This window comes from Oryctolagus cuniculus, chromosome 19, assembly GCF_964237555.1.
Source record: "Oryctolagus cuniculus chromosome 19, mOryCun1.1, whole genome shotgun sequence".
In the NCBI taxonomy this organism is placed as follows: domain Eukaryota; kingdom Metazoa; phylum Chordata; class Mammalia; order Lagomorpha; family Leporidae; genus Oryctolagus; species Oryctolagus cuniculus.
The window spans coordinates 42959058-42986955 of NC_091450.1; the positions used below are offsets into that span (position 1 = coordinate 42959058).

General features: G+C 61.0%; 2 protein-coding genes across 5 annotated transcripts in view; one reads left to right on the plus strand and one right to left on the minus strand.

Moving 5' to 3' along the window:
* The window catches only part of ZAN (zonadhesin), a 60118-nt gene extending 49648 nt beyond the window's left edge, over positions 1-10470 (plus strand). For 3 of the 4 annotated variants that reach the window (XM_070064445.1, XM_070064446.1, XM_070064447.1), the window contains 12 exons: positions 1319-1530; positions 2222-2363; positions 2952-3199; positions 3562-3691; positions 3852-4023; positions 4232-4405; positions 4645-4784; positions 5039-5238; positions 5333-5471; positions 5810-5950; positions 7931-8036; positions 8148-10470. In XM_070064445.1, the coding sequence (XP_069920546.1) occupies positions 1319-1530; positions 2222-2363; positions 2952-3199; positions 3562-3691; positions 3852-4023; positions 4232-4405; positions 4645-4784; positions 5039-5238; positions 5333-5471; positions 5810-5950; positions 7931-8036; positions 8148-8283 (1940 nt within the window). In that variant the 3' untranslated portion in view covers positions 8284-10470. Of the gene's footprint in view, positions 1-1318; positions 1531-2221; positions 2364-2951; positions 3200-3561; positions 3692-3851; positions 4024-4231; positions 4406-4644; positions 4785-5038; positions 5239-5332; positions 5472-5809; positions 5951-7930; positions 8037-8147 lie in introns of those variants that run through there. The other variant, XM_070064448.1, reaches the window with a different exon arrangement.
* Positions 10471-10537: 67 nt separating this feature from the next.
* On the minus strand, positions 10538-27530 carry EPHB4 (EPH receptor B4). The gene is made up of 17 exons (XM_002711919.5): positions 26986-27530; positions 24586-24656; positions 24133-24420; positions 23243-23639; positions 19988-20143; positions 19543-19875; positions 19223-19347; positions 18508-18673; positions 16091-16193; positions 15899-15963; positions 15689-15802; positions 15356-15603; positions 12865-13080; positions 12584-12733; positions 12124-12317; positions 11824-11979; positions 10538-11126 (listed from the first exon to the last, which is right to left on the minus strand). The coding sequence occupies exons 1-17, from the start codon at positions 27035-27037 to the stop codon at positions 10997-10999; spliced, it is 2964 nt and encodes a 987-aa protein (XP_002711965.1). The 5' UTR covers positions 27038-27530; the 3' UTR covers positions 10538-10996.
* Positions 27531-27898: the final 368 nt, after the last annotated feature.

A 27898-nucleotide genomic window follows, 5' to 3' on the forward strand; every position in this document is an offset into this window, starting at 1 on the left:
GAGTATTACAGATGATAAACGGAAGTTTATCTCTCAGAGTTGTAGAGACAGAAGTCCAAGGCCAGGGTGCTGGCATGCTCATGTTTCCATGAGGACCATCTCCTGCCTGTGGGTTGATGTCTTCTCATTGTATCCACACATGGGTCTGTCTTTCTCAGATGATGTGTGACCTGTTTCAGTTTTGTCACTTAGGAAACAAATTCATACAGATTAATCCAGTAATATTTGTATTCATCCAGTAGTCTCCTTTCCAAAAATGTCATTATTCTTGCTTATATATCTCCTAATTAATTGCACAAAAACTACTTGGAAGATTTCATAATCTCTGCAGTATCTCTTGTTTTCCCTTTCTCTGCTTCTCCTGAATCTGTAATTAAATCAAAGAACAGGCCCCACACTTCAGCTTCTGACAGCATAACCTGCTGAGCCCTGTCCACAGAGCTTCTGATTGAGTAGCCTTTGCTCTTGTTTAAGAAAAAAAAAAAAAAGAGATGCATGTTATTTATTTGAAACAATGATGGAGGGAGGGAGGGAGGGAGAGAACAAGCTCTTCCATGCCCTGGTTCACTCCCCAGATTGTCATTCCCTGCAGTGACAATGGTAGGAGGTAGTCCACAACCAAGACCCTGGAGCTCCCTCCCAGTCTCCCATGTGGGTGACGCGGACCATCTGCTGCTTCCCCACACACATTAGTAGGGAGCTGGATGGGAAGCAGGGTAGCCTGGAGTTGAAACAATGTCCTGATAAGGGGTGCCAGGGTTGCAGGTGGACTGTAGCCTGCACCACAACAATGACCCCAGCTGTTCTTTTTTAGAGGTTTCCTAAACTTTCTAGCTTCCTTATGTTTCCATCTTGACCTTGAGATCATGATGTCCTATTAAGACACACACACATACAGAGCCCTGTTGGCCTGTCCTATCAGGATCATCTTAAGTGTGTGAATTAACTGAGGGAGACCAGACGTGTCCCTGTCCTGTCCATGAATGCGGTGTGCCTTTCCTTGTGTTCACCACTACCTTCTCTTCAGCTCCCCAGAGTTAGCACCTCCCTGCCCTGTGCTTTCATCATACCTCCTGCACACCTGCCCGTCACAGTCCACTGCCTGTACTCATGGAGGTCACTGTTACACTGACCTCTGTCTCCCATGCTGCAAACTGGGAAGGGCCATTCTTAGTTCTTCCTTCCCTCAGGGCCCGTCCGGTGGAAGTAGATGAATGAGAAAAGGAAGAAAACCCCCCATCCTGTGGCCGTTCCTCTGTAGCCCAGTTCCCACTGCCCTGAGGCAGCTCCGCTGAGCCCCTTCCTCCTCCACCCCTAGCTCTGGCATGCCCGGCCTACAGCACCTACACCAACTGCCTTCCCTCCTGCTCGCCTTCCTGCTTTGACCCGGATGGCGGCTGTGAGGGCGCCAGAGCTCCTTCCAGCTGTGCGGAGGGCTGCACCTGCCAGCCTGGCTACGTGCTGAGCAAGAACAAGTGTGTGGCCAAGGACCAGTGCGGCTGCAGGGATGCCCAGGGCGGCTCCATCCCTGTGAGTGGGCACCCACTGTGGGGTGGGCAGGCCACACTTGAAGGGTGGTGCTTGCTTTTTCCTCAGCCTCTTGGGTGTGCACGTCTTGGCTGGGGTGTGCAGTTAGGGTTTTTGTGTCCAGGATGTAGGAGGACACCGTGTAGCAGGAAGAGCAGGACCTGGTTCAGGATGACCACCGCTGCGTGGCTCTGTGACCTCAGTTTTTCCTCTGTGAAATGGGTCTGGTGGTGCCTTCTGAGCAACATGCAAAATGCTTTTTCTAGGGGGATGCAGAGATATAAAGATCCGAGTGGTGCTGTAGCTGCCTGCAGTTACATTGTCCCTCACTAGCCACCCGGATGATGGTCCCAGGACTCCCTATCCTCCGAGGCCAAGTGCCTTGCATAAAGCAGTGCAGCGTTCACGTGACGTGCGTGTCCCCAGTGTGCTGTGTGACCACCTGGTGACTGACACCCCTGCACCACGTGAGTGCTGTGGCAGTAGCTTAGGGCCTAAGGACAGGACAAAAGCCTGTACGCGTTCCCAGCAGACACAATTTCGTTTTCCAAATATTCAGTGCTGGCTTGCTCGAAGCTGCAGATACTGAATCCACTGATAAGGGGGTTTCAGACAGTGGGCTTAAGCTACAGTGGTATGAGGGAGACCTGGTCTCGACGCACTCACTCCCCTTCTCTTCTGGTGGCTTCCACAGTCTGGTAAGAGCTGGGTCTCCAGCGGCTGCAGCCAGAAGTGTGCCTGCACCGAGGGCAGCATTCAGTGCCGTGCCTTCCACTGCCCCTCAAGGTCCCACTGCAAGCTCAACTCCAATGGCAACAGCAACTGCGTGTCTGAAAGTAAGGAGCGCCTCTGGGGAGAGGGGAGACGAGGCAGGAGGAGGAGGGGCAGGCCAACTAGGGCCTTAGGGGTGGGTGTCTGGAATGGAGAGGCCTGGCCTATGTGTGTGGCTCCTAGCAGCACTGTAGCAGTGTGGTTATCTTATTCATTTGAAAGGCAAAGTGACAAAAGAGATTTCCCATCCACTGGTTCACGCCCCAAATGGCTACTACAGTCAGAGCTGGGCAAGCTAAAGCCAGGAATGGTTACTCCATCCTGGTCTTCTCCATGGGTGGTAGAGACCCAAGCCCCTGTGACTGTTTCTGCTGCTTCCCACACACATTAGCAGGGAGCTGGATCAGAAGCAGAGCAGCTGGGATTTGAACCCAGCACTCCGCCGATAAGGGATGCCAGCGTTGCAGGTGGCAACTCAACTCATTGTGCCACAGCACCAGCCCCCAGGAGGGATAACCGATCCTCTGAAGAAAGAGACCTAGGGTATTTCACTGGGCTGTGAGGAAGGAGAAGGTTGAAGGTCAGGTCTGCAGGAGGGAATCCAGAGACTGTCGTGTCTGGCAAGGTCCCTCAGTGTTTGTCCTCCTCGGCAGAGTCAGACCAGTGCTCAATCTTCGGGGACCCCCATTACCGCACTTTCGACCGCTTCAGCTTCGGCTTCCGAGGCCGCATGACCTACGTTCTGATAAAGACGGTGGATGAGCTCCCCGACGGGGTGGAGCGCCTGCTTGTGCAGGCGCGCAACAAGATGTACCCGCCCTGGAACAAGGTCTTCCTGCAGGAAATCATCACCACTGTCTATGGCTACAAAGTCCAGCTCCAGAGGGACCTGGTGCTTGTGGTAGGAAAGAGGCCGGCCGGGGCCTGGCGGGCTGGGGAGGCCGTGTTCCCAGTGTCGGGGGAGGATCCTCCCAGAAGTCGAGGCAGAGCCAAGTTCACTTCCTGGGCGAGGCAGAGGTGGGCCGTGGGGCCGAGCAAAGTCTGTGAGAGACGAGGGAAGAGCGAGTGGGAGGAGAACGAGCACTCCTGTGGGGCTGGAGCCCTGGCTGAAGAAAGTTGAGGGGCATCCACTGTGCCAGCTCAGTGCAAGGACGAGGCTGGGGCGCCAAAGGAGCTGCCCTCAGGGGAGGCCTGTGGCGGCCTGGGGAGGTGAGTGGGCAGAGGCAGCAGAGGCTCCAGCTGCCCTGCACCCGCGTCGTCCAGGTGAACAACCAGAAGATGGCCGTCCCCTACAAGCCCGAGGACCGCCTGCGGGTCAGCATGCAGGGCCAGCGGCTGTTTCTGATCACCGACTTCGAGATGGTCGTCAGCTTCGATGGCAGGAACGCTGCTGGTACCTGAGCGCAGAAGGGACATCTCTGGGATAAAGGAGGAGGCACAAGCACAGCACAGACCCTGGGGGAGGGACCCTTGCATGGGAATGGGGCCCCTGAGGCCCAGGGTGGGGCCTGGAGGAGTCGGGGGACCACTAGGCGCACCTCTTCCTCCCGCAGTGATCACGCTGCCCAGCATGTACCAGGGGCTGGTGCGCGGTCTGTGTGGGAACTATGACTCGGACAGGAGAAACGAGATGATGCTGCCCAATGGCGCCATCACCACCAACGTAGACGTCTTTGGCAACAGCTGGGAGGTGAAGACGGAGGACTCCGTGCTCCGCTTCCGCAGGTGAGGGCCAGGTAGGGAGGAAGAAGCCCCTCATCTGTCCAGGCCACTTGCCCCTGTCCTCTGCAGGCAGGCCTGGCCTCCCTTGCTCACGTTCGGTCACTTTCTCCTGCTCAGTGGAAATCCCAGTCTGTGCCCTGCCTTAGCCCTACTCCCCAGGCCTTGTTCTTCCTCCAGGGCCTCACCTGGCCACTTGGCTTCTCTGCTCCAGGGCCCTACAAGTGGAGGCAGATGGAAAAGAGAAAGAGACAGGCTCCTACAGGTCGGAATGCAGCCAGGAGCAGCTGGCACTCGTCAACAGCACCCAGGCCTGCAGGGTGCTGGTCGACCCACAGGGCCCCTTTGCCGCGTGTCACCAGACTGTGGCCCCAGAGCCCTTCCAGGAGTGAGTTGAGGGCCCCGGACTTGCAGGAATGGCCTAGCACCTGCCCTGGCCTTTCTGGGTGCCTTTGCCTGCTCTGGGACCTGAGTGCTGCGGGACTCGCTTCTGCCTCCCCATAGCCTTGCTTCCCGGTGGCCTTCCCTCCCCCCACACCATCTGATGTCTTTCAGTGCAGGGCCCCAGGGGTCCCCTTGAGACACCCCTTCTTTGACGGCCTCTCCTGCCGCCCCCTTCTCTCCCAGGCACTGCGTGTCTGATCTGTGTGCTTCCCGGGACCCCAAAGAGCACGAGGAGTTGCGCTGCCAGGTGCTCAGTGGCTACAGCATCACCTGCCAGGAGGCGGGCATTGCCCTGGCCGGCTGGCGTGACCACACCCACTGTGGTGAGGCCCTGCCCCTGCTCCCCTCGGGGTTCCTGCCCTGTCTTTTACCAAGTTCATGGCGGCACCCCGTCTCATCTCTGCTCACCCAGTTCTTTCTGAGGCTCTCACATCCCAGATGTAAAGGTCCTCAGAGCCGCCTGCTCCTCCTGCTTCCCTGCCCACAGCAGCTCCTCCAGCTCCAGCCTCAGAGGCCCCGGACTCGTTCAGCCAGCCTGGCCCCCAGCCAGTTTCTGACTGTGTCTCTGTCCCCTCAGCCATGGTGTGTCCAGCCAACACCGTGTACCAGAGCTGCATGACGCCCTGTCCAGAGTCCTGTGCCAACCTGGCAGCCCCCAGGGACTGTGAGGGCCCCTGCGTGGAAGGCTGTGCCAGCCTCCCAGGCTATGCCTTCAGTGGTGCCCAGAGCCTCCCCTTGGCCAACTGCGGCTGCACCAGCAACGGCATCTACTACCAGGTCCGGGCTGGGTGCTGGGGGCTCAGGGCAGCCGTGGTACAAGGCGAGCCAGACCCAGGTGGAAACAGGTCCTCCTCTTGCCCTCTCCCTCTAGCTGGGCCACAGCTTCGTGACTGCGGATTGCTCTCAGCGTTGTACCTGTGCCAGCTCGGGGGTCCTGCTGTGCGAGCCATTCAGCTGCAGACCGGGGGAGAGCTGCACCCTGGGGAATCTCACCCGAGGCTGCTTCCGAGGTAAGCCTGGACACCTGTGTGGCTCCCAGCTGCCCCCATGCCCTGGGATGTCCCCAAACCTGGGACTCTTATGCCTTATGACACAGAGACTTAGTGTCTTGCTCTCTGCATGGGGAGGACCTGCTGTTCCCTCAACTCCCTGCTGAGCCCATCCCGGATCCAGTTTATCATAGGCAGAATGGGGTTCGGAGAAGTTAAATCATTTCCCCAGACGCCAGGGTCAAGATTGGGAGCCAGGGTAGTTGAGCCCTGGCTGGGCACTGGGAGCTGCTGCTCTCCTTCCTGGAGCCCCCCAGCCCCTAGCCAAGCCTTTCCCAGGGACCGCTCTATCCTTGTAGAAAGCCCGTGCCTGCGGAACCCCTGTCAGAATGATGGGCGGTGTCGGGAGCAGGGGACCAGCTTCACCTGCGAATGTGAACCCGGGTATGGAGGGCACCTCTGCACGGAGCCGCGGGATGTCCTATTGCCCCCAAAGCCAGGTGAGAGTTGCACCCAGGCCCCTTCCCCACAGACAGCTGCCCCAGAATCACTCTACATGGATAACATGACGTATATTATGATAGCTGCTATGTTACATGGTGCAGTTACACATTATTGTGATAATTTGTTTATAAGGTTTTTTTAAAGATGCATTATTTATTTGAAATGCGGAATGAAAGGGAGGGAGAGGGAGAGAGATGGAAGGAAGGAGAGAGAGATGTTCCATTTACTGGTTCATTTCCCAAATGGCTGTAAATGCCAGGGCTGAGACGGGCTGGAGCCAGGAGTTCCATCCTGGTCTCCCAAGTAGGTGGCAGGGCCCCAAGTGCTTGGGCCATCTTCTGCTGCCTCCCCAGGCACATTAGCAGGGAGCTAGATCTGGATCTGAAATAGGGCAGCCAGAACTTGAACTAGTGCTTCTATTTGGGATGCCAGCCTTGACACAATGTATTATTAATGTGTAGTATGTAACACAGACAATCCCTGACATACAGTCGTTTGACTTCGTATTTTTCGACATTGTGATGATATGTGTGACACGCATTCAGCAGAAACTGTGGTAGGGGGTTTGACTTGGGCTCTTTTCCCTGGCTGGTGATAAGCAGGCCAGTTGTTGCCTTGCCGCACTCTCATGGTTCCCATAAGGAAACCGGGCTGTGTGTGGGATGACAGCCCGACTGGAGGCGAGTGTCAGTGCTCTGATCACAGGACTGCTGGGGGGACCCTGTGATCCTGGGCAGCTTGAGTGTAGTGAGTGCATTTTCAGCTTCTATTTTCTTTTCATTTTTGAATATTATTTGAGAGGCAGAGTTAGGGAGAGACAGAAAGGTCTCCCATCCACTTGTTCCCTCCCCAAATGGCTGCAACGGCCAGAGCTGGGCCAGTCCGAATCCAGGAGCCAGGAGCGTCTTCTGGGTCTCCCCTATGGGTGCAGGGGCCCAAGGACTTGGGCCTTCTTCCACTGCTTTCCCAGGCCACAGCAGGGAGCTGGATCGTAAGTGGAGCAGCCGGGACATGAACTGGCACCCATGTAGGATGTCGGCACTGCAGGTGGCAGCTTAATCCCTTATGTCACAACACCAGCCCCCATTCTATTTTCAAGTGATGAGGGCCTTATCAAACACAACCCTAACAGAAGCCAAGGCACATCTGTACAGATGAATACAGCCTGTGTTATGTGCATTATTTTAAGAATTTATTTTATGTATTTTGAGAGACAGAAAATAGCTCCTCTTTGCAGGTTCACAACAGTCAGGCTCTACTGAAGCTGCAAGCCAGGAACTCAGTCCAGGTCTCCCACTGGGGGTCAGGGACCAACTAATTACTTGAATGGGGTACACATAAGCAGGAAGCTGGAATCGGGAGCAGAGCTGGGACTTGACCCCAGACACCGACTCAGGATGCAAGTGTCCCAACCACCGTGCTGAACACCTGTCCCTATGTGTATTGTTACCAGAGGGATCAGGTTATGGTTCCTAGAGATGGACTCTCTCAGTCCCCGTGCCGCGTTCTGGAATTTTCTTTCCGAACCTGGCTCTCCACTTTGCTCCACTACGTGCCTGGGTCTGTCATTACTCCCCCTGTGCCCCTCTGTGCTTCGGGCACCTTTTGCTGTTGGTTTTCCCCCAAAATTCAAATCCCCTTGAGCTTTTGGGCCAGGGGTTCTCCACCTTTATCCTGCCTCAGGTTGTGGGGGGGTGGGGAGTGTCTGACCTGCACATTTCAGGACTTACCCAAGGGCTGGAACTGGGTGGGTCAGGAGTGGGCCCAGAAATCCTCATCTCCAGCAAGCACCGAGGGCCTGCCTGATAGCAGTGATCTCCTGGCTACCTCAGGGGACCCAGGGTGACAGCACCCTTGTGGGGAGGGGGGAGCACCCGCGATTTAGGGGAAGAAGGTCCCTCTAGGGTGGCAACTGCAGACCAGGAAGAGGCCCTACCTCTTCTTTTCCCACATCTGATTCTCCTCCCGGCTCCCAGACACGTCCAACTTGGTGGCCATCCTGCTGGGAATGCTCGTGTCCCTGGTGGTCACTGTGCCTGTGCTGGCCAGAAAGTGTGTCTCCAGGAAGAGGCGGTGGTGGAGGTGAGTGCTGGTGCAGGGAGCGCCAGGGTGATGAGTGAATAGGAGGGGGCTGGGGCCTAAGGGCACCCAGAGGGCCACACGCAGATGCATCTGTGCCCCCACCGCTCCCAGGGAGAAGACGCAGAGTCTGAGCCGAGATCGGCTCCTGGGCGCAGGTGAGCAGCAGCCCCGCCACCCAGCAGCACCTCGGCAGCCTGGAGCCCAGCCTGCTTCCGAGCCAGGTGTCCTCAAAGGTGCCCAGTTCTGAGTTGTCCCAGACAAGGAGAAGCAATAAAATCACTTATTTTTGAGATGTGAACTTCCACGTGGTCATGGGGTAGGCCAGGGCTGGGTCTGGCAGGCAAGTTTTACAGGAAGGAGGGTGCACAAACTGCCCAGAGGGGAGGGGGACCGTCCCCTAGAACACCTGGGGGTGGCACGTGCAGCCCCACACCCCTGGCTCCTGGGGCACGGAGGGGCTTCACCCAGGAACCCCGCCTGCTCTTGTGGCTTCTGAGCTCCCCACCAGGGTGGTGAGAGGTTGAGTCTTGGGGAGTCTTATTTGGTTGTTTGAATTTGAGGCCAACAGGAAGCTCCCATCCACTGGTTCACTTCCCAAATGCCCTCAACAGCCAGGGCCGGGCCAGGCCTGAACCGGGAGCTGGGAACCCCATTATCTGGGTCATCACCGCTGCTTCCCAGGGGCCTCTTTGGAAGCTGGGGTCCGGTGTTCAACTGGGCACGGACACAGGGCCCCAGGCATCCTCACGGGGGGCTTCCCCACTGGGCTACGTGACGGCCTCTTCCTATCTAGCGATGAGATGAAGCACCGGGCAGACACGGAGAACCAGAACTGGGTTTTTTCCAAAGGATGAGTGAGCCTGAGGTGGCCCCTACCCTATGTTGCTCATTCACTTGCCAAAAGGTCTTAGGGGCTGCTCCGGGATCGGGACGAGGGGTGGTCTGTGCAGTTCTGACCTCTACCCAAGCAGGAGACCCACCCCGGCCTGAGGCCACGGGGCACGCTTGTCGCCCCTAGTCCAGGGCTTGTGCCTCCCACCGGGCAGCTCCTGGGGGGGTTGGGGCTTCTAGTCTGGGCTCTGAGAAGGAAAGGCGGGCTCAGGATGCAAGAGCCGAGGGACAGGGAACTGGAGCTTGAGATGACGGGGTGCCCCAGGTGGTGCTGTGCCCAGCCTGTAACATGAAGTGAGACCCAACCTGGGGTGGTGACAGAGGGAGCGCTTGGCCAGGCTGCCCTGCCCAGTGCGGCTGCTGCGTCCCTGGGGCTAGCGCAGTCGGCAGGCTCCGAGCTCCCCACACCTGCTCCGTCTCCTCCCTGCCCCAGCTCTGCAGGCCGCCTTATCTGAGCGGCATCCTCCAGATAGAACCCTTCTCGGGCTGCACTCGGTCCGGACTTGGACCCTCCCGGCCCCTTCTGAGGGTACAATACTGGTGCTGTCACCACGGGAGAGAGGGGGCTGGGGGCCTGCAGAGGTTGCAGTGTCCTGGACTGCGCAGTGACCCTCACCTGCCAGCAGGGGGCGACAGAGAAGCAGCTACACAGGCTGCTGCCACTGTCCCGAGTGGGGGCAGAGAGAGTGGACCAAAAAGGTGCCTGGAAGAAAATGGGACCGACCCCCTCCTCTTCCTGGTGGGAGGGAGAAGCTGGGGGAAGATAAACTGTTTTCCCGCCCCTTCCTGAGTCCGGGAGAACCTGCCTGGGCAGCATCCTGAATGGAGGAATTGTCCTGCCCAGGCCCTGCCCAGCCCAGCTGGCAGTGGGGGGTCTCCTGCCATTCCCAGCCCCCCTCCCCCAGCCAAGGCTGGCCTGCTCCCCTCCTGCTAAACCAATCCCGGCTGTCAACATCTGTTTCACATCTGTCTGCTTCCCCTACCTCGTTCTCAGGGAGCTGCAGGGCAGGGCCTGAGCTCCAGGCCTCCTCTCCCTCACCCAGCCCCTGCCAGGCCCGAGGAGCCAGGGGAGGGGCAGGAGGGGGCAGCCCCACCCCGGAGGTGCCTCAGGCGCTTGGCAGAGGCAGCTGGAGCCGTTAGAAGCAGCTGCCAGTGACTCATCCCGGCCCCTACCCCACTACCTCCAAATAGCACGTGGGGGAGGCTGGGAACCCAGGGCCCAGTCCCAGAACCCACTCTCCACCCTTGGCTCCCAGACACCCTGAGTTGGGACATGGCCCTTGTCCTTTTATTTATACAAAAGTTTCTTTTTAAATATAATTTAAGAACCCCGCCAAGCACCAGCATCTTTCTCTGGCTGCTACCATCCCCATCACCCGGCCCCTTGCACTGCCTCACTCCACTCGACCCCCCCTCCCCGGGACTCGGCATGGGGACTCTTGGGGCACAGGGGGAGAGTGAGGCTCCGTTCAGGAAAGACGACGGCTGGGCCCGTTTCACCTTGGGCAAAGGAGGTGATGGTGAAACCGGTGCCCTCCAACACAGAAAGCAGACAGGAAACAGAACGAAAACAAAAGGGGAAGCAGAAAAACAAGACTGAGAACAACACGTAAGACTCCAAACCTTCAATATGAAGGCAGCCGATGGGGGAGGGGCATTTACAAGGGAGAATGATTGAGGTGGGGACGACAGCAGCAAGCAGGGGCCTCAGAGCCCAATGACTTCATCACTGGGCCGACGCCCCTCCTGCGTCCACGCCCGGTGGGCAGGCCAGTCGCCCCCGCTCTTTGGTCTGCAAGGTGAGGGCAGCACCTGGGGCGGAACTTCCTGTCCCTCAGGTCACACCCTGGGTCTGGGGGTCTCCGCCCAGGGTGGCGGGGAATGATTTCTCCACTCCCACAGGCAGGCAAGACCCCCACATCCTGTCTCTAAACTGCCAACTCCCCACTCCCATGGGTTCAAAGTGCAATCCAGTGGGGCCCAGGGTGGAGACCTCTGCTAAGTCCCCCTCCCGGCTCTGCCCCAGGAAGAACGGGAGGCCGTGTCCCCGGGGTGGGGGCTCCTGCAGGTCAGAACTGCGGCGCTGGTCCTCCTGACGCGCCCGGGGCTCCGGGCTTGGCCTGGGACTTCATGTGCTGGACACTGGCCAGGATTTTCTTCTGGTGTCCCGCCAAGGTGACTCCAATCCGGAGTAGGTCTCTGTGAAGGAAGAGGGCCCAGTGAGCCACACCGGGGGCGCTCCCCTGGCTGGCTGCAGAGCACTCCCGGGCCTCGGCAGCACCAGCCAATCAGGAGCGTGCAGCTGATGTCAACAGTGGGGAGGCAGTTTCCTGAGGGTTTAGGAGCCCCGTGGCAGCCCTGCGCAGCCAGAGAGGAGGTGGGGATAAGAAGGGGACCGCAGAGATCCCTTTGCCGGGGAAGGAGCTGTAGAAGGGCGGGGCACCTGCCACAAGAGAGCAGGTGCGAGTGGAGCCTCCGCCCCCGGGGCAGACTGGTCGGGGCCCCTCTGTCCCAGGTTTCTATTCCTTCTACCGTTTCTTCAAACCCAGTGAGAAACAGCTCAGCCAAGCCTGGAGGAAAACAGTATTTGGGAGGCAGTGGACTCGTAAAACCATTTAACATTAAAGCTGGAAGGCATCTCCCAAACCCAGGCCCGTCTTCTCCTTTTATGGGTGGGAAGACAGAAGCAGAGTCCAGGCGTTGTTAATGTGAGAGCCGGCTGTGGAATGTAGATCGAGGCACAGAGATACAGATGGAGAGGCTGGAAGGCACCAGGGGCCAAGCTGGGCACCGCGGGCCGGCAGCCGTGACTGCTCTGAGGGCTCCCCTGGCCGTGGTGTAGAGCAGCGTTCTTGTGGGAAGTGAGGCCTCGCCCTGCCCTCCCGCCACCACTTACTCTGTGGAGATCTGGCTGACGAGCTCGAAGGAGCCAAACCCCGCAGCTGCGAAGCTCTCCTCGTATCTTCCCATCTTGATGGCTCGAAGCCACTCGCCCACCGAGCCAAAGGCTGAGTAGTGAGGCTGCCGTTGGTCCAGGAGTGGGTGGGAGGCGCTGCGGGCAAGGGTGGGGAAGAACAGTGAGCCCGGGGCTGCCCCCACCCACCCCCAAAGGGATGGGGCCCCTGGGTGAGTGGGGGTTTGGGCTCTCAGTGGTAGCTGAGCGCAGCAAGGAGGGCCCTCGCTCTGGGGTCCTCACCCGCCATTCTCCCTGGCCACGATTTTGAGGCTGGCAGGGTTCCGGATCATCTTGTCCAAGGCGCTGACCACCTGGGGGAAGCGAGGCCGGGCGTTCCGGTCCTTCTGCCAACAGTCCAGCATGAGCTGGTGCAGGGAGGTGGGACAGTCTGGGGGTGGGGGCAGCCGGTAGTCCTGTTCAATGGCATTGATCACCTGGAATGAAGGGAAGAGGTGCCGGGGCAAAGTCACAGGGAGCCCCGACTGACTGGTGACTCAGTAGCTGCCGGGTTGGGAGCCACAGTCCCCCCTGGCCAGGGCTGAGGCTGGCTACGGCCAGACACCCCAGCGGCTCTTGGGCTGTGTCAGACATTTTGACTCAAATATTAACTCTGCCACCCCCCATCCCAAGAACCCAACACTGGTGACTTGCTGGGAACCCCCACCCCAGGGAAACCCAGTAGGGCCCGGGACACACTTACGTCCTGATTGCTCATGTCCCAGTAGGGCCGCTCCCCGAAGGACATCACCTCCCACATCACAATCCCATAGCTCCAGGCGTCACTGGCCGATGTGAACTTCCGGAAAGCAATGGCCTCAGGGGCTGTCCATCGGATGGGGATCTTCCCTCCCTGCCGAAGGGGGCGGGACAGGTGGGCCGAGGGACTCGGGGGACCCGCCATGCTGCCCCGAACCAGGCCCCCGGGACCGCACCCTCCTCCGCCCCAAGAACCTAGCTCTGCCCCCGGCGCCCCAGCCTCACCAGCGAGCTCGTGTAGGTGGGATCGGAGGAGTTCTCTTCCAGGAAGCGGGAGAGGCCGAAGTCGGAGACCTTGCACACTAGGTTGCTGTTGACCAGGATGTTGCGCGCGGCCAGGTCTCGGTGCACGTAGCTCATCTCTGCGAGGTACCGCATGCCCGAGGCGATGCCCCGTAACATGCCCACCAGCTGGATGACCGTGAACTGCCCGTCGTTGAGCTGCAGGGCGCACAGAGAAAGGGGTGTGGTTAGGGCAGCCCACCACCGGTTCGCCCTGTCACATGCGGAGTCCTCTCCCTACTCCCAGGTGAGCCCTCCTGTCTCACCCACGGACTCGCACCTCTTACTATGCGTTTGGCCTCAACTATATGAAGATTTAAAGGTTTTTGTACCACGCGACACTTTTACACTCAGGAAATGTCCAGCTGATGCTTTGATGTGTCAGATCAGTGCACCTGTGTATGACTGCCAACAGCACTCTCACCCAGCCCTCCAGGACTGGTGAGCGGTGAGGAATTCGGGGGTGACCGGTGACCACAGCGCCAACCCAACCTTGACCAGGTAAACAAACCAATCTGTCCCACGCAGTCAACTGACCCCATATTCCGGGTTCAGCTAGGGTGCAGGGGACCCTCAGCAGCCCCACAGGGCCAGAGACACCGAGTCTACAGAGCACATTCCAAATCTGTCCTCCACACCTGCGCCTTCCCTGGGCCTTGGGTGCGTACAGACGCGTGGGAACAGCACTGGACACGTTCCGTGGAGACCTCGCTCTCTCCCGGATCCTCCCTCTCACCTGCCAGCTAGCCCAGCCTCCCACACCTGTCCCAGATCCACTTCTCCACACCCCCGGATGACAGCGGTGACACGCGCCCCCAGCACCCAGCCAAAGGGACTTCAGTCATCTCCCTCTTTCACCCCATCCCTCCAAAAGCTTGCCCCGGCACCCCCCGTCACAACCCACCATTGCCCCTCTGCTCTGCGGCCAAGGTTCAGCCACACGGGCCTCCTGTGTCTTAGTGTGCCGAGTTCTGCCCACTCGGCTCTCCCCTCTTCTCACCCCTGGCCCTTGCTCATCCACCCAGGTGTCCCTTGATCTCCCAGCGACCACCGTCCCTCTTCAGGAGGTACCAGCGTCACAACACAGACTCCTGGGACCACCAGGGAGGGACCGGGCCGGAGAGAGCTGGTGACTCCTGATGGGAGCCACGTGAAGCAGCACCCCCCAAATGTAGTACAGCCCCAGACGTTTGATTGCAAACTCAGCAAGACATTAGAGCCGCTCTGGTGAGGAGTAACAGAAACGAAACGACCCCATGACGTTTCTAAGAACAAGGGGACGAGGGTCCAGACTAGGAGGTGCTTGGGATTTAGAGAGGCTTAAAAATACATTTCCCAGGGGCTGAGGGGCGGGGGGTGTGGCCCAGCGGGTTAAGCTGCCACCTGCAGTGCAGTCCCGGCTGTGCCACTTCCGACCCGGCTCCCTGCTAATTCACCTGGGCAAAGCAGTGAATAGTAGCCCGAGTACTTGGCCCCTGCACCTGCATGGGAGTCCCGGATGAAGCGCCTGGCTTCGGCCTGGCCCAGCCCTGGCCATTGCAGCCATTTGGAGAATGAATCAGCAGAGAGAAGATTCTCTGTCTCTCGCTCTTTATCTGTGACTCCAACTTCCAAATAAATAAATCTTTAAAAAAAAATCATCAGCTGTTAAGCCTAGCCCTGACCTAGGTATCCCGTTACATGCAGTGCTGTTCTATGTAGGAGAATGTTTTCAAGAAATATACCCAGTAAAGTTAAAAAAAGACCAGAACTCAGTAAAACCCATTAAGACAGAGATCAACAGGCCCTTCCCACGCCGACCCGTCACTTCCACGATTCTGTTTGACGTCTGCCCGTCTGAGCTGCTTTGTCTACTCGTTAACTTTCAGAGCAGAAACCCCGTGCACCACGTCCTTGGCTCGCCTCCCAGGGCCAGGACGGCGGCTAGCACACACAGGAGGCACTCGGTAAATATTTGCCGAAAGAACGGGGCAGGCGCTTGGCTGACGCTCGCGTCCCCATGCAGGAGGGCCTGGGTTTGAACCCCAGCGCTGCCTCCCCTGCGGCTCCCTGCTAACATGCACTCCGGGAGGCAGCAGGGGATGGCTCGAGTACTTGGGTCCTTGCTAGCCACACGGGAGACCTGGAGGGAGTTCCAGCTCCTGGTCTGGCCTGACCTAGCCCAGGGATGAACCAGCAGAGAGATCTCCACCTCTCTGCTTTCAGACAAGCATGAGAACCCAATTTCTTAAAAACAGAAGAATGACAAACACCTGCTGGATGGGTCAGCGGAGCTTCCCAAGGAGGCCAAGGGAAAAGGGGGTTCCCAGGAACTCGGCCTCTCCCTCACAGGAACCCAAGGGCAGCAGACTGCAGGGCAGGGAAGGGGCTGTGGGCCACGAGCCCGCCTGGCCTCTGCTGCTGGCCGCCCAGGCCAGCACGGCAGGCAGCTCACCCGCAGGAAGGAGTCCAGGGCGCCGTTCTCCATGAACTCCGTGAGGATCATGACGGGCACGCTGTTGGTGACCACGCCCTCGAGGCGGATGATGTTGGGGTGCTCGAACTGGCCCATGATGGAGGCCTCGCTCAGGAACTCCCGCCGCTGGCGCTCCGTGTAGCCGCCTTTCAGGGTCTTGATGGCCACGCAGCTTTCCTTCTTCCCGGGGGCCTTGAGCCGCCCCCTGCACACCTCTCCAAACTCACCTGCGGCAGGCAGGGCGGGGCTCAGCCACCTCCCGCCCCGGCGTGGCCCCACCCCCGCCGCTGCGCCGGGGACCCTTCCTCTTACCTGCGCCAATCACCTCTTCGATCTTCACATAGGAGACGTCGATCTCTTTGGCAAACTCCCGCACAGCCTCATTGGGGTCTTCGTAAGTGAAGGGGTCAATGTAGACCTTAGTACCTGCGGAATGATGCTGGGCCCGTGAGCTGGGCGGGGACGGCCCCCCCACCTGGGACGGTCCCCCGCCCCTGCAGCCTCGAGGACGGCCTGACCCACCGTGCCCGATGAGATACTGCCCGTGTTTGTCCGAGTATTCCGCATCTCTACCGCTGCTCTGCTTCCTGGGGACGGGAAGGCAGCACAGGGTAAACCCAGGCGCCGGTCCCCACGCCCCCGCAGAGGAGCCCGGGGCAGGGAGGGGCAGGGAGGGAGAAGGCGCAGGGCCTCCGGGGGCCTCCGGGGCCTCACCTGAGGCAGAGAATGGCGATGATGATGACCACCAGCACCAACACCACGCCCACGACCGCCGTGCCCGTGATCAGGGCGAGCTGCTCCCGCCAGCTGTCCGTCTCTGTGGAGGAGGGGCTGCTCAGCAGGCGACTCGGGCCCCCCGGGAGCTGAGGGCTCCCGAGGACACGGCGGGGCGGGGCGGGGCGGGGTGTGGAGTCGACAGTGGACAGCAAACTCTTCCCCCACGGGCTGTGCGCGCCGCCCCGGTTCCCAACCTTATCACTCCCAGAACAGCTTCGATTTTGTCCAGTGAGCGATATGAGGGGACTTCAGAAAGCTCACGGCAAAACGGAAAGAAGAGATAAGCTCATCATGGCCGGCGCTCTGGCATAGCAGGCTACGCCTCTGGTTGGGTGCCGGCATCCTGCCTCGGCTTCCCAGGTGGCAAGGCAGTGGAGGGTGGCTCAAGTGCTTGGGCCCCTGCACCTGCATGGGAGACCTGGAAGAAGCTCCTGGCTCCTGCCTTCAGATCAGCTCTGCTCCAGCCGCCGTGGCCATTTGGGGAGTGAACCAGCAGATGAAGATCTTTCTCTAACTCTGCCTCTCCAATAAATCTTTCCTAACATAAATCCCTGCAGTTTTTTTAAAAATACGAGACTTTTAAAATATTTATTTGAAAGAGCATCAGAGAGAGAGAGGGAGCGAGACCTTCCATCCACTGGTTCACTCTCCAAATGGCCACAGCAGCTGGGGCTGCGCCGGGCTGAAGCCAGGAGCCAGGAACTCCTTCCGTGTCTCCTACACGGCTGCAGCGGCCCGAGAGCCTGGGTCATCTGTGCGGCCTGCCCTCGTGCACCAGCAGGGAGCTGGATGGGAAGCGGAGCAGCCAAGAACCAGCGCTCGGACGTGGGATCCCAGTGTCATGAGCCATGGCGTAACCGGCTGCACAACGCGGCCCCAAATACGAATCCTGCATGAACATTTTGAAGATCCGTCGTACACTAAGTCTCGTTTGCATGAGGGGTCCCACAGGCAAAGAATTAAAAAGGATGCAGAGCCCAAGGTGGAAAACCACCCGGTGGGAAAATGAAGATGAGGACGACGCGCTGTACCAATGCCGCGGGGAGGGCTCAGCCATATCAGAAGAGACGACCTCACACATGGCCGACACGCGGGGGCCTCGCACACTCGGGCTGAATGAAAGCCCCTGCAGGCAAGGCCGCGTGGCGCACGCCTCTGTTTAGGACACCCCAGAATATCCCACTCCATACGGACAGAAGCAGGTGAGGGTTTGCCCGGGTCTGGTGGTACTGGGAGGAGGCCGAGGGATACGCCGTCTCTTTTTGGGGGTGCAGAAAAGCACCCGTGATGAACTATGGTGAGGCTTGCATCATTCTGTGAGTGTACTAAATGCTCCCAGGAGGCCGGCGCTGTGGCGTAGTGGGCTAAGCCTCTGCCTGCAGTGCCGGCATCCCATATGGGCGCCGGTTCGAGACCTGGCTGCTCCACTTCCGATCCAGCTCCCTGCTGTGGCCTGGGAAAGCAGTGGAGGATGGCCCAAGTCCTTGGGCCCCTGTACCCACGTGGGAGACCTGGATGAAGCTCCTGGCTCCTGCCTTCAGCCTGGCCCAGTCCAGGCTGTTGCAGCCATTTGGGGAATGAACCAGTAGATGGAAGATCTGTCTCTGTTTCTCTCTTTTTCTCTAACTCTGCCTTGCAAATAAATAAATAAATCTTAAAAAATTTGTGTACTTTAAATGGGTGGGAATTACATCTCAGTTGCATACTTAGAAACAGCAGCAAGGCTTAGAGAAGGAGCGGTGCGTGCGGCCGGCGCTGTGGCGTAGCGGGTAAAGCCGCAGCCTGCAGTGCCAGCATCCCATGTGGGTGCCAGTTTGAGTCCTGGCTGCTCCACTTCCCATCCAGCTCTCTGCTATTGCCTGGGAAAGCAGTAGAGGATGGCCCAAGTCCTTAGGCTCCTGCACCCGCATGGGAGACCCGGAAGAAGCTCCTGGCCATTGTAGCCATTTGGGGAGTGAAGCAGTGGATGGAAGACCTCTCTCTCTGCCTCTATAATTCTGCCTTTCAAATAAAATAAATAAGAAGCCGGTGCAGCACACTTCGGGGCCTGCCCACTCCATCCTCAAAGCTCCTCCCACTGGGGCTTCAAGACGCCCCCATTTGACCGGATGAGGGGGTGGGGGCGGGGGCCTGGGCTCAAGTTGCTGTTCAAGGTCACTGAGGCCAGCAAGCAGCCAAGGTGGACTTCACACCCAGCCGCCTACGCTGCCCTGCTGGGCCGTGCCTCCTGGCCAAGAGGAGGAGGAGGAGGAGGAGGAGTAAGAGGAGGAGGAGGAGGAGAGGTGTGAGGTCGTGGCTTTTTTTGTGGGACAGAGGCGAGGCCTCCCACCCCCACCGCGTCCCCCCAGGCTCACCGTCCAGCTGGGTCTGGCTGTGGTGCTCCTGGCCAAAGGGCCCGTAGCCGGCCTCAGAACGCGCGCGCACCTGCACCAGGTAGCTGGCTCCCCGCTTCAGCCCCCGCAGCTCCGCCCGGTTTTCCGATGTCTTCAGGAACCTCACGCTGCTGGGGCCCTCGGCACCCTGTCCAGGAGGAGGAGGGGTCGGGGGTCAGCCAGGGCCCCCAGTGTCTGCTCTCCTTGCCCTGCCCCCCGACACCCCGGGTCCATCACCAGCGTCACGTGCTGTTGAGGCCGAAGAGGCCTTGAGCTCCAGCGTGCAGGCACCGGCTGTGTTTGGCACTCAGTGCACAGCCCGAGCGCCGGGGACTACGGTGTGGTTTGGGAATATTTGCATAGACAACCATGAGCTGTCTTGGGGTTGAAATCCAGGTCTAACCAGGACATTCACGTATGTTTCATTTACACTTCATATACATAACCAGCAAGCAACTCTAAAGGGCAGCGCTGGCGCCTGTGTTCCGGCCCAGGTACAGAACTCTCCACCGTGCTCTGAAGGTTCCAGATACGCGTCCGTATCTGCAGGACGTCCGGCAGCAGCTCCGGGTGAGTCCTCTATTCTACAGAGCAGCCCGCCAGGAGCCGGCCAGAGGTCCCACCGCCCGCGGGCAGCAGCCCCGACACCCAGGCGCCCCCGGCCCGCCCAGACCGCCGGGCCCGAGCGTGGCCTCACCTTCTCGTGGTACTTGACCTCATAGTCCAGCACAGCGCCGCTGGGTGCCCGGGGCACGGCCCAGGCCAGGCTCAGGCTGCTGGGCGAGGAGCGCGTGACCCGGATGTCGGACACCGCGGGAGGCACTGCGGGATGGGGAGACAGACGCATGGGGCCCCGCACCTGTCCCCGCCCTCCGGCTATCTCCTGACTTCCCTCCTCGGCTCTCCGGGCAGCCTGCCTTGGTGTCTTCCTCACGCGCTCTGCCCCTTGCCCCCTGCCTGGGAAGCCCGGGTCCTCCCTATGCCCATGCCCCACCCCGCCCCCTCCGGCCGTCTCACCTTCGCGGTCAGTGGTGACATTGACCAGCTCAAACGGGACAGGCCCGCTGGCTAAGGAGGACACCCCGTTCAAGGCGGAGACCTCAAACGTATAGGTGAAGTCAGGACGCAGCCCGCGGACCGCCACCCAGGGCTCCACCAGGTCCCGGGGGCCAGGGTCGAAGGTCAGGTCCCCCCCGCAGGGCGTGCAGGAGCCTCCCGGGCGGCACTCGCGGCAGCGGACGGCGTAGGTGAGGTCCTCCCGGCCGCCGGACTCGAGGGGCGCGCTCCACTCCAGGTGCAGGGCGGAGCCGTTCAGGCGGGAAACCACGCTCCGTGGGGCGGAGGGAGGGGCTGCGGAGACCACCAGAGCCTCAGGGCGGGGAGGGGGCGGCGGATGGGGCAGCCTGGACCTCTCCCCGCGGCGACGGCCTGTTCCACCCGGCCCGCGGTGCTGGTCACTTACTGGTGCAGGGTGCGCTCTGGGGGTCTGTGCGCGCCCGGAAGTACCCAATGCGACACTGGCAGACAGCTGACCCGATGGTGTTGGAGTGGCTGTTGGCCGGGCACGGCTGGCAGGAGCCCTCGCCCGACAGGGGCTTGAAGGTGCCCTGGCCACAGGCTGAGACAGAGAGACAGAGAGAGAGGATCATCAAAGCTGCTCTTAGCCTGGTCCAGAGACAGCAGCAGTGAACGCCCAGCGGACGGCTTTTACGCAGTCTCCTTGCCTCGCCTTAGGCTAGGTGAGCGACAGGCCAGGCTTAGCAGAAGTCTGACAAATCAAAGCTGAAGCCGGACACTGGAGAGCAGTGCTCCCCCGCAAAGGAAACCATCCAGCAGGAGGGTCGCTCCCGTCACAAACGCAGGTCTCCTCCAACGGCGAATTTCAACACAGCTCAAGGGTCTTGGTTGGGGGTTGGCGCTGTGGCGCAGCGGGTCAGGCCGCCGCCTGCAGCATCGGCATCTCATATAGGCGCTGGTTCTAGTCCTGGCTGCTCCACTTCTGATCCAACTCTCTGCTATGCTACGGCCTGGGAAAGCAGTAGAAGGTGGCCCAAGTCCTTGGGCCCCTGCACCTGTGCGGGAGACCCAGAAGCAGCTCCTGACTCCTGGCTTCGGATCGGCACAGTTCCGGCTGTTGCAGCCAACTGGGGAGTGAACCAGCGGATGGAAGACCTCTCTCTCTCTCTCGCTCTGCCTCTCCTCTGTATAACTCTTTCAAATAAATAAATAAATCTTTAAAAATAAAAAAAGAGTCTTGGTTTTGGGATTCTTTCGTACACCTATGTCTTTGCAGGTTCTAGGCACGTTCTGATTTCTTACCACCCACGCTCCCTTGCAGAGAGCTCAGAGTAGCCCTGGTTCCCTAAGGTTCCTTTTTTCTTTTTTTTTTTTTTTTTTTTGACAGGCAGAGTGGACAGTGAGAGAGACAGAGAGAAAGGTCTTCCTTTTGCCGTTGGTTCACCCTCCAATGGCCGCCGCTGCAGCCGGCGCACCGCACTGATCTGATGGCAGGAGCCAGGAGCCAGGTGCTTCTCCTGGTCTCCCATGGGGTGCAGGGCCCAAGCACCTGGGCCATCCTCCACTGCACTCCCTGGCCACAGCAGAGAGTTGGCCTGGAAGAGGGGCAACCGGGACAGAATCCGGCGCCCCAACCGGGACTAGAACCCGGTGTGCCGGCGCCGCAAGGTGGAGGATTAGCCTATTGAGCCACGGCGCCGGCCTCCCTAAGGTTCCTTTTTAAACGTCCCGTTTGTCCGTATGTTCTGGATGGCACCCACTGTGTCACCCCTGATGACCTCTGTGTGTCCTTGCACCCCCTACAGGACAAAGGGGCTTTAACCTCTGCAACAGAGCCAGAGCCTTCCATGACTTCCTCCTCGGGAACTTGCATGGTTACAGCTTTGTTTCTAATGTAGCAATAAAGTTCTAAGTATCAGGGGGAAAAAAGCTGCTTTTAATGCTGCATGAAGTGCCAAGGGGGAAAAGAGGCGAAAGATCTCACAGAATCCTCCCCGCTGGGAGGAGAAGGCGACCCTCCCTCCCCAGCACAGCGTCTACCCTTTCTTTTCCTAAGATTTATGTATTTGAAAGGCAGAGTTACAGAGAGACAGAGACAGAGAGAGATCTTCCATCTGCTGGTTCACTCCCCAAGGGGCCACAGTGTCCAGGCCAAAGCCAAAGCTTCTTCTGGGTCTCCCATGCAGGTGCAGGGGCCCGAGCGCTTGGGCCATCTTCCACCGCTTCCCCGTGTGCATTAGCAAGGAGCTGGATTGGGAAGTGGAACAGCCAGGACTCGAACCGGCACCCAGATGGATGCTGGCACGGCAGGCTGCAGCTAACTCACCACGACACAGCAGCGGCCCCAGCCCCTTTCTGACTCTGACCTTGGCCGCCTGGTGAAGCCCCCGCTCAGAACAATGACTTTAAACGGACAGCACAGGGTTGGGACGGCAGCGTAGTGAGTTACATCAATGCCGGGATTCCATGTGGGCGCCAGTCAGTCCTGGCTTCTCTGCCTCTGAACCGGCTCCTGCTAATGCGCCTGAGAGAGCAGCAGAGGGCTCTGGCCACCCACCTGGGAGACCTGCACAGAGCTCCAGGCTTCTGGTTTCAGCCTGGCTCAGCCCCACCCGTTGCAGCCACTTGGGGAGTGAACCAGCAGATGGAAGATCTCTCGCGCGCTCTCTCCCTCTATCCCTGTAACTCTGCCTTTCAAAAAAGTAATTAAGCGGCTGGCGCATGGCCGGCAGTGCTGGCATCCCATGTGGGCGCTGGTTGGAGTCCCGGCTGCTCCACTTCTGATCCAGCTGGATCCAGTCCTTGGGCTCCTGCACCTGTGTGGGAAACTCGGAAGAAGCTCCTGGCTTCAGATTGGCGCAGCTCCGGCTGTTGTGGGCAATTGGGGAGTGAAACAATGGATGGAAGACCTCTCTTTCTCTGGCTCTACCTAACTCTTTTCAAATAAACAAAATAAAATTTTAAAGGAAAACCTTCTGAATAAGTAAATGGGCATCATTAAATACCCAGGACTACAAAGGAAGCTGAGACGCAGAGAGCAAAAGGTGAACAGACAAGGTCAGGATGGAGGAGCAGGTGCGTTTCTTTAGTAACAAGACATAGAAGCTTCTGTGACATCAAATTCACGGTGAGCGAGAACCACGCCCTGCGGTTCTGGGGACACCCGGAGTGGGTTGTCAGTGCCGGTGACGGCAACGTGGCCGATGCCCAAGCCTCAGGCCCTGCGCTGTTGGCACCCCGGGTGGAACGAGTGGTCAAGTTCAGGTGGAGAATGAGTGACAAGGGAGGCACCTGTCCCCTGCAACAAAGCTCAAGGGTTCCCTACAATTTTACAAAATCCAGCTTAAGACGCGAAGCAGTGGATGGAGATCTCTCTCTGTGTCTCTCCCTCTAACTCTGCCTTTCAAATCAATAAAATAAATTAAAAAGCGCAGAGCCCACGACACCTCTGTCCCGAGCCTGACAAGGCGTCCCCTGCCCAAGGACCGTCCTGCATCCTGGACCAGCCTTGAGAAGAATGCAAGAAGCAGAGGAGCTGGGGGGGGGGGTGGTCTGGAAGTGAGAGGGGGCTTCGAACTCTGCCGGGGGCTCTGGGAACACCAAGGATGCTCCAGAGAGGCCCGTATGTTGGTCCAACAGCAGGGGACAGAACCCCCAACCTCCGCCACAGGCGTCCTCACGGGCAGGCTCCGGCCCTTACCTCTGCACTTGGTGTTTCCCTCGGCGGCCTCATACCCGGGGCCACAGCTGCAGCCCGTGACCGGCTGCTCGGCCCACTGGCCGTCCTCCCGGCAGTACAGGCTGGGGGTGGGCCCAGGGGCAGGGACAGCGTCGGCCACGCAGCTGCCCGCCACGGGCACCACGAGCTCCCGGGGCACGGTCTCCGGGAAGCGGGTCAGGTTCACAGTGAGCTGGGCGCACTTCTTGTAGAAGAGGTGCAGGGACAGCAGGGCCATGCAGGCGCCCTGGTCCTGGAAGGCCAGGTAGAAGCCGGCCTTGCTGAGCGGGCCCAGACGCAGCGTCTTGATGTTCACCTTCCCAGTGGCCTCGGCCCCGGGCCGCTTCCGGGTCAGGTGCTCTGCGGCCACCGTGTCCACCTGCAGGGGCCGGGACAGACTCTGCTGCAGTCCACACTTCCGCAAGGACCCAGGGCGCCATCCTCCCGGCTCACCCTCCCCTTGGCCTCCTCCGCTAATCCCAGCCTCTGTCCTGCGCACCTGCCCCGCTGGGCCCTGACCTCAGAGAACCACAGAGGAGTGATGGAGTCTGATGAGACCAGGGTGGGAGAATCCGCCATGGCGCGGGGACGCGGCGCACAGGCAGGGTTGGCGCGAGAGTCGGGGAGGGGGCAGCTAGGGCGGGGGCTGCAAAAAGCCGAGGCAGCCAAGGAGTGGGGGGAGGCAGCGGGGCCGGAGCACAGCGGGGCCCAGGTGACCACGGGAGCAGCTTGAAGGCCTGGCCTTGGCACAGGACGGGGAGGGCTTCCCGGGCAGCCTGTCCAGGGGTGCACCTGCTCCCAGGAAGCCCGACCCATTCCCTGGAGGCCATGGCCCAGCCCCAGGGGTGGGGGGAGGGGGGACGCCTGCGCACCTTGATGTAGGGGTTCTCCATCCAGGCCGGCGTGAGGGCCGTGGCCGTGTCGGCGTCGCTCTCGTAGTAGAAGACGGTGAAGGTCTCCTTGCAGGAGCGGCCGGCGCGGGGCAGCGATAGGCACTCCAGCATGGTGAAGCGCAAGGTGGCGTACACGTGCACGGCGCCGCGGCGAGGGACCCAGCCCGTGCGTAGCCAGTGCGCCAGCCCCGGCGCGCGCTGCACGTCGCACACCTCGTAGGTGCGCACGCTGTGCTGCTCCTCGTCCAGGCCGCTCAGCTCCTCCCACTGCACAGGGGAAGGGCGTGCGTGGGCATGGGGGTCCCTGGGGAGGGGCCCACGGGGACACCTGCTAGGCTGGGGGGGGCAGCGGGCACAGGTGGTGGTGGTGAGGGGTATTCCCTCCTGCCTCGGTTTCCCTCCACAGCCCCAGCTCCCAGGTCCAGCTCGTACCTGCCCCTCCACCTGCGGGAACGTCACCCACTTCAGATCGGCAGTTTCCATCTTGGTGTTCAGTAGGGTTTCTAAGACGACAGGGAGACAGTCAGTCTGGGTCGGGCAGACAGGGCTGCTGGGGGATGAGACAGGTGCAGCACCCCGGCTCCCAGAGCAGGGGGGGACCTGCCCTCTGCACCGCCCCCACCCCGCCCAAGCCTCTGCTCTGAGTGTCAGCTCCACCCCCGGCAGCTGGCGGGCACCAGCAGGCCCTCAGGACACCCCCAGAGAGGCTGTGTCCTGTGGGAGGAGTGGAGAGCAGCAGCCTGCAAGGGAACATGGGTCGGCGGCTCAGACACGGGTCTTGCCCGAGCCCTGCCCTGCCCCGGCCAGGGGGCTGCTGTCACGCACACGTCCATCTCACGCCCCACATGCCTGTCCCAAAGTCCAACTCAGGCCATCCCCACCCTGCTCCTCTCCCAGCCCCAACCCCCTCCCGCAGCCACAGCCCAGTCTCTCCCTCCCTCACAGCGGTGGAGCCCCCTCCTCTCATTCCCGCCTCCCCCAGCAGCGTGCCACCTTCGGAGGAAGTGCAGGGGGCTGGGACGCTTGGGTTCCCGGCCCAGCCCGGCCCGGCCCCTGCAAAGGCCTCACATCTGGATTTGGTTACGGGAAGGGAGAGGGGAGGAGGCTGCAGGGGTGTGCACGAGCGGCTGGGGGGGGGGGGCATGAGCACACCTGGCCCTGCGGCAGCAGTGGCGGGCAGGGAGGGGTCGGGGGCCGAGGAGGAGCCCCACGGGCCCTGGCAGTGGAGGGCGGGGGGCAGGAGGATGGGCACGGAGAGGGAGAGGCGGCACCCAGGGGACTTAGCAGCACAGCTGGGCCCGGGCACACACCCTCCCCATGAAGGCTGCAGGCAAGGTGGGTGGGGTGACCTCCTCCCAGGGCCCAGGCGCTGGCCAGGTGGCCACCGGGTAGGGGCTGGGTGGGAAGCCAGCCAGCCCGAGGTGAGGCCCGGGGGCCCCCATGGGTGTCAGGAGACAGCCCGGCATGCTGGGGACAGGATGCCCGGGTTCTGGGAAGGGGGTGGAAAGAGGCTGCTGTCTCCACCCTCCATTGTTCGGCCTGGATAGCGTTTTCCTGTCTCTGATTTGCACACTGTCTCTGCTCAGGGCTGTCTTCCCTACCTCACTTTCTCTCCCACTCCAGCTGGCTCCGGCCTCACTGTCAGTTCACCTGCCTCTCTTGGCTCGGCCCCCCTCCCTTCTTGTTCCTGTCACCACCTCTCCTTCCTCTTCTGCTTCCCACCCCTCGCCTTCCTTGGAGGGGGTCACATGACTTTGGATACATTAACATGTCCAAGCCTCAGTTTCCTGATCTGTGAAATGGGACAATCCTATCTCCCACCCCCTGCAGTAAAGTAACATTTACACTGGGCTTGGGATGCACTCAGATAACAGTTTCAGAACTGCATTTCCTGAACTTGGCATCTTTGCTCCCAGCCACAGGTTCATCCCGGTGCCGCCTCTGCCCCCTGTTCTCTCCTGGGAGCTGCACAGGCCTCGCCTTGCTCGGCCCCACACCCTGCCTTTGATCCCTGGCCCGGAGCAGAGCTTCCCAGCCCCAGCCCTGCAGGAGAGGAGCCTTCCAACCGCTTTTGATTCCTTCCCTTGGGCAGCCCCCCATGGCCCACCCCCCAGAGACCCCTTTGATTCCAGGCAGTGGAGGGGGCGGGGGACAGGGGAGGCAGCTCATGGTGATTAGGGCCAGGGGAGGTCTGGAAGTGCTCTTGGCCCCCCCACCCCCTCCAGGGGACCCCGCTGGGGAAAAGGGGCAAGTGCAGGAAGAAGTAGCAATTTGGAGAGCCCAGGAGGTGGTGGCCAGCCCGAGGGAGGGCCGCACGGGGCTCCTAGGACTGGGGTCTTGGTGGCATTCAGCGGGGTGGGGTGCAGCCTGGAGCTTTGGAAGGGGCCCCGGCGCCGGCTGCAGCCCCAGGTGTGGACGCTAATGAAAAGGCCCAGCGTGAAGTTCTGCACGCCTGCCCTCCAGCCCCAAGGAGCCCCGGCGGGGTGCGGGAGAGGAGGGGAGGGAGGCAGAAACTTTGGGGATAGTTTGGGAGCCTGGGGTGGGGAGGAAGGGGCGGCTGCCGAGCGCCGTTGGCATCGGGAGTTAAGTCTGGGGGAGCCGCGGCAGGGGCACGTCCCGGGCTGCAGCGCGACTCCATCTCTCTCCCAAACAAAAGAAAGCTCCACTCCCCGCCGGGCGCCTCCTCCCCGCCCCCTCCCGCCCCTGCGCTATTGGTCCCAAGTGTTTGGGAATGGGGGTGCCGGGATCGGGATGCGGAGAGCGCGGCCCCTCGACTCCCAAGCCCAACTTTGGGGGGCCCAGAAGTGGCGGGACGCCCCTAGGGAAACTCACCTTCCAACGCGGCGGCGAGGGAAGCCCAGCAGAGCAGCGCCCGGAGCTCCATGGCGCCGCCGCACTCCGAGCTGGATCCGATCCGAGTTTGGGGGGCCCTAGCCCCCCCAGTTCTGAGCCCTCCCTGGGCGGGCGGACGCCGACTTCCCGCGCGGGACTCTCGGTCGGGGCCCTCAGCGCGGGCCCATGCGGGCGCGCCGGGCACCGGGCGGCGGCGCCCAGGTGTGGCCCCGCGTCTCCGCCGCGCGCGCGCGGGCGCCCGGCCGGCCGGGGGGCGTCCTGGCAGTGGTCGCGCCGGGCGGGCGGGCGGGCGCAGCGCAAGACGTGGCTGGAGTCGGGGTCCCCCCGGGGCCTCGGGGTCCCGCCCCGGCTGGCTGGGGGTGGGCCGGCCGCTCGCGGTCTCCCCCCCTCCCTGGAGTGGCGCCGCTCGCGCAGCTGGGCCGAGTGCGCGGACGGGGAGGGTGGGAGCCCGAGCGCCGACGGAGTGGGAGGGAGGGAGACTGCGGCGCGGAGCCGGGCGGGCCGAGCCGGGGCTGGGCCGGGCCGGGACTGGGCCGGGCGGCGCCTGGCCCGGGAGGGAGGGGCGCTCGGGGGGGCGGGGCAGCTCCCCCCCCCAGCCCGGGCTCAGCCAGAGGGGCTCGGGCGCGCTGATTGGAGCGCGCGCTGCTGAATAATTCATGAGGGAAGCGGAGCGGGGCGCCGAGCGGAGCAGGTCGGGAAGTTGGGAGAAAGTTTGGCGAGGGGGGAGGGGCGGCTGGCGAGGAGCCGGGGGACCGCCCAGACGTGCCCGGCAGCCGTGCGCCCTGCCCCGGACGGCGCGTGTTGGGGCCGGGGCCCCGGGAACCCCTGGGAAAGGCCCGAGTCCCGCAGGCACCACGGAGCGGGGAAGTACGTTCCGCGACGCGGAGGGCCG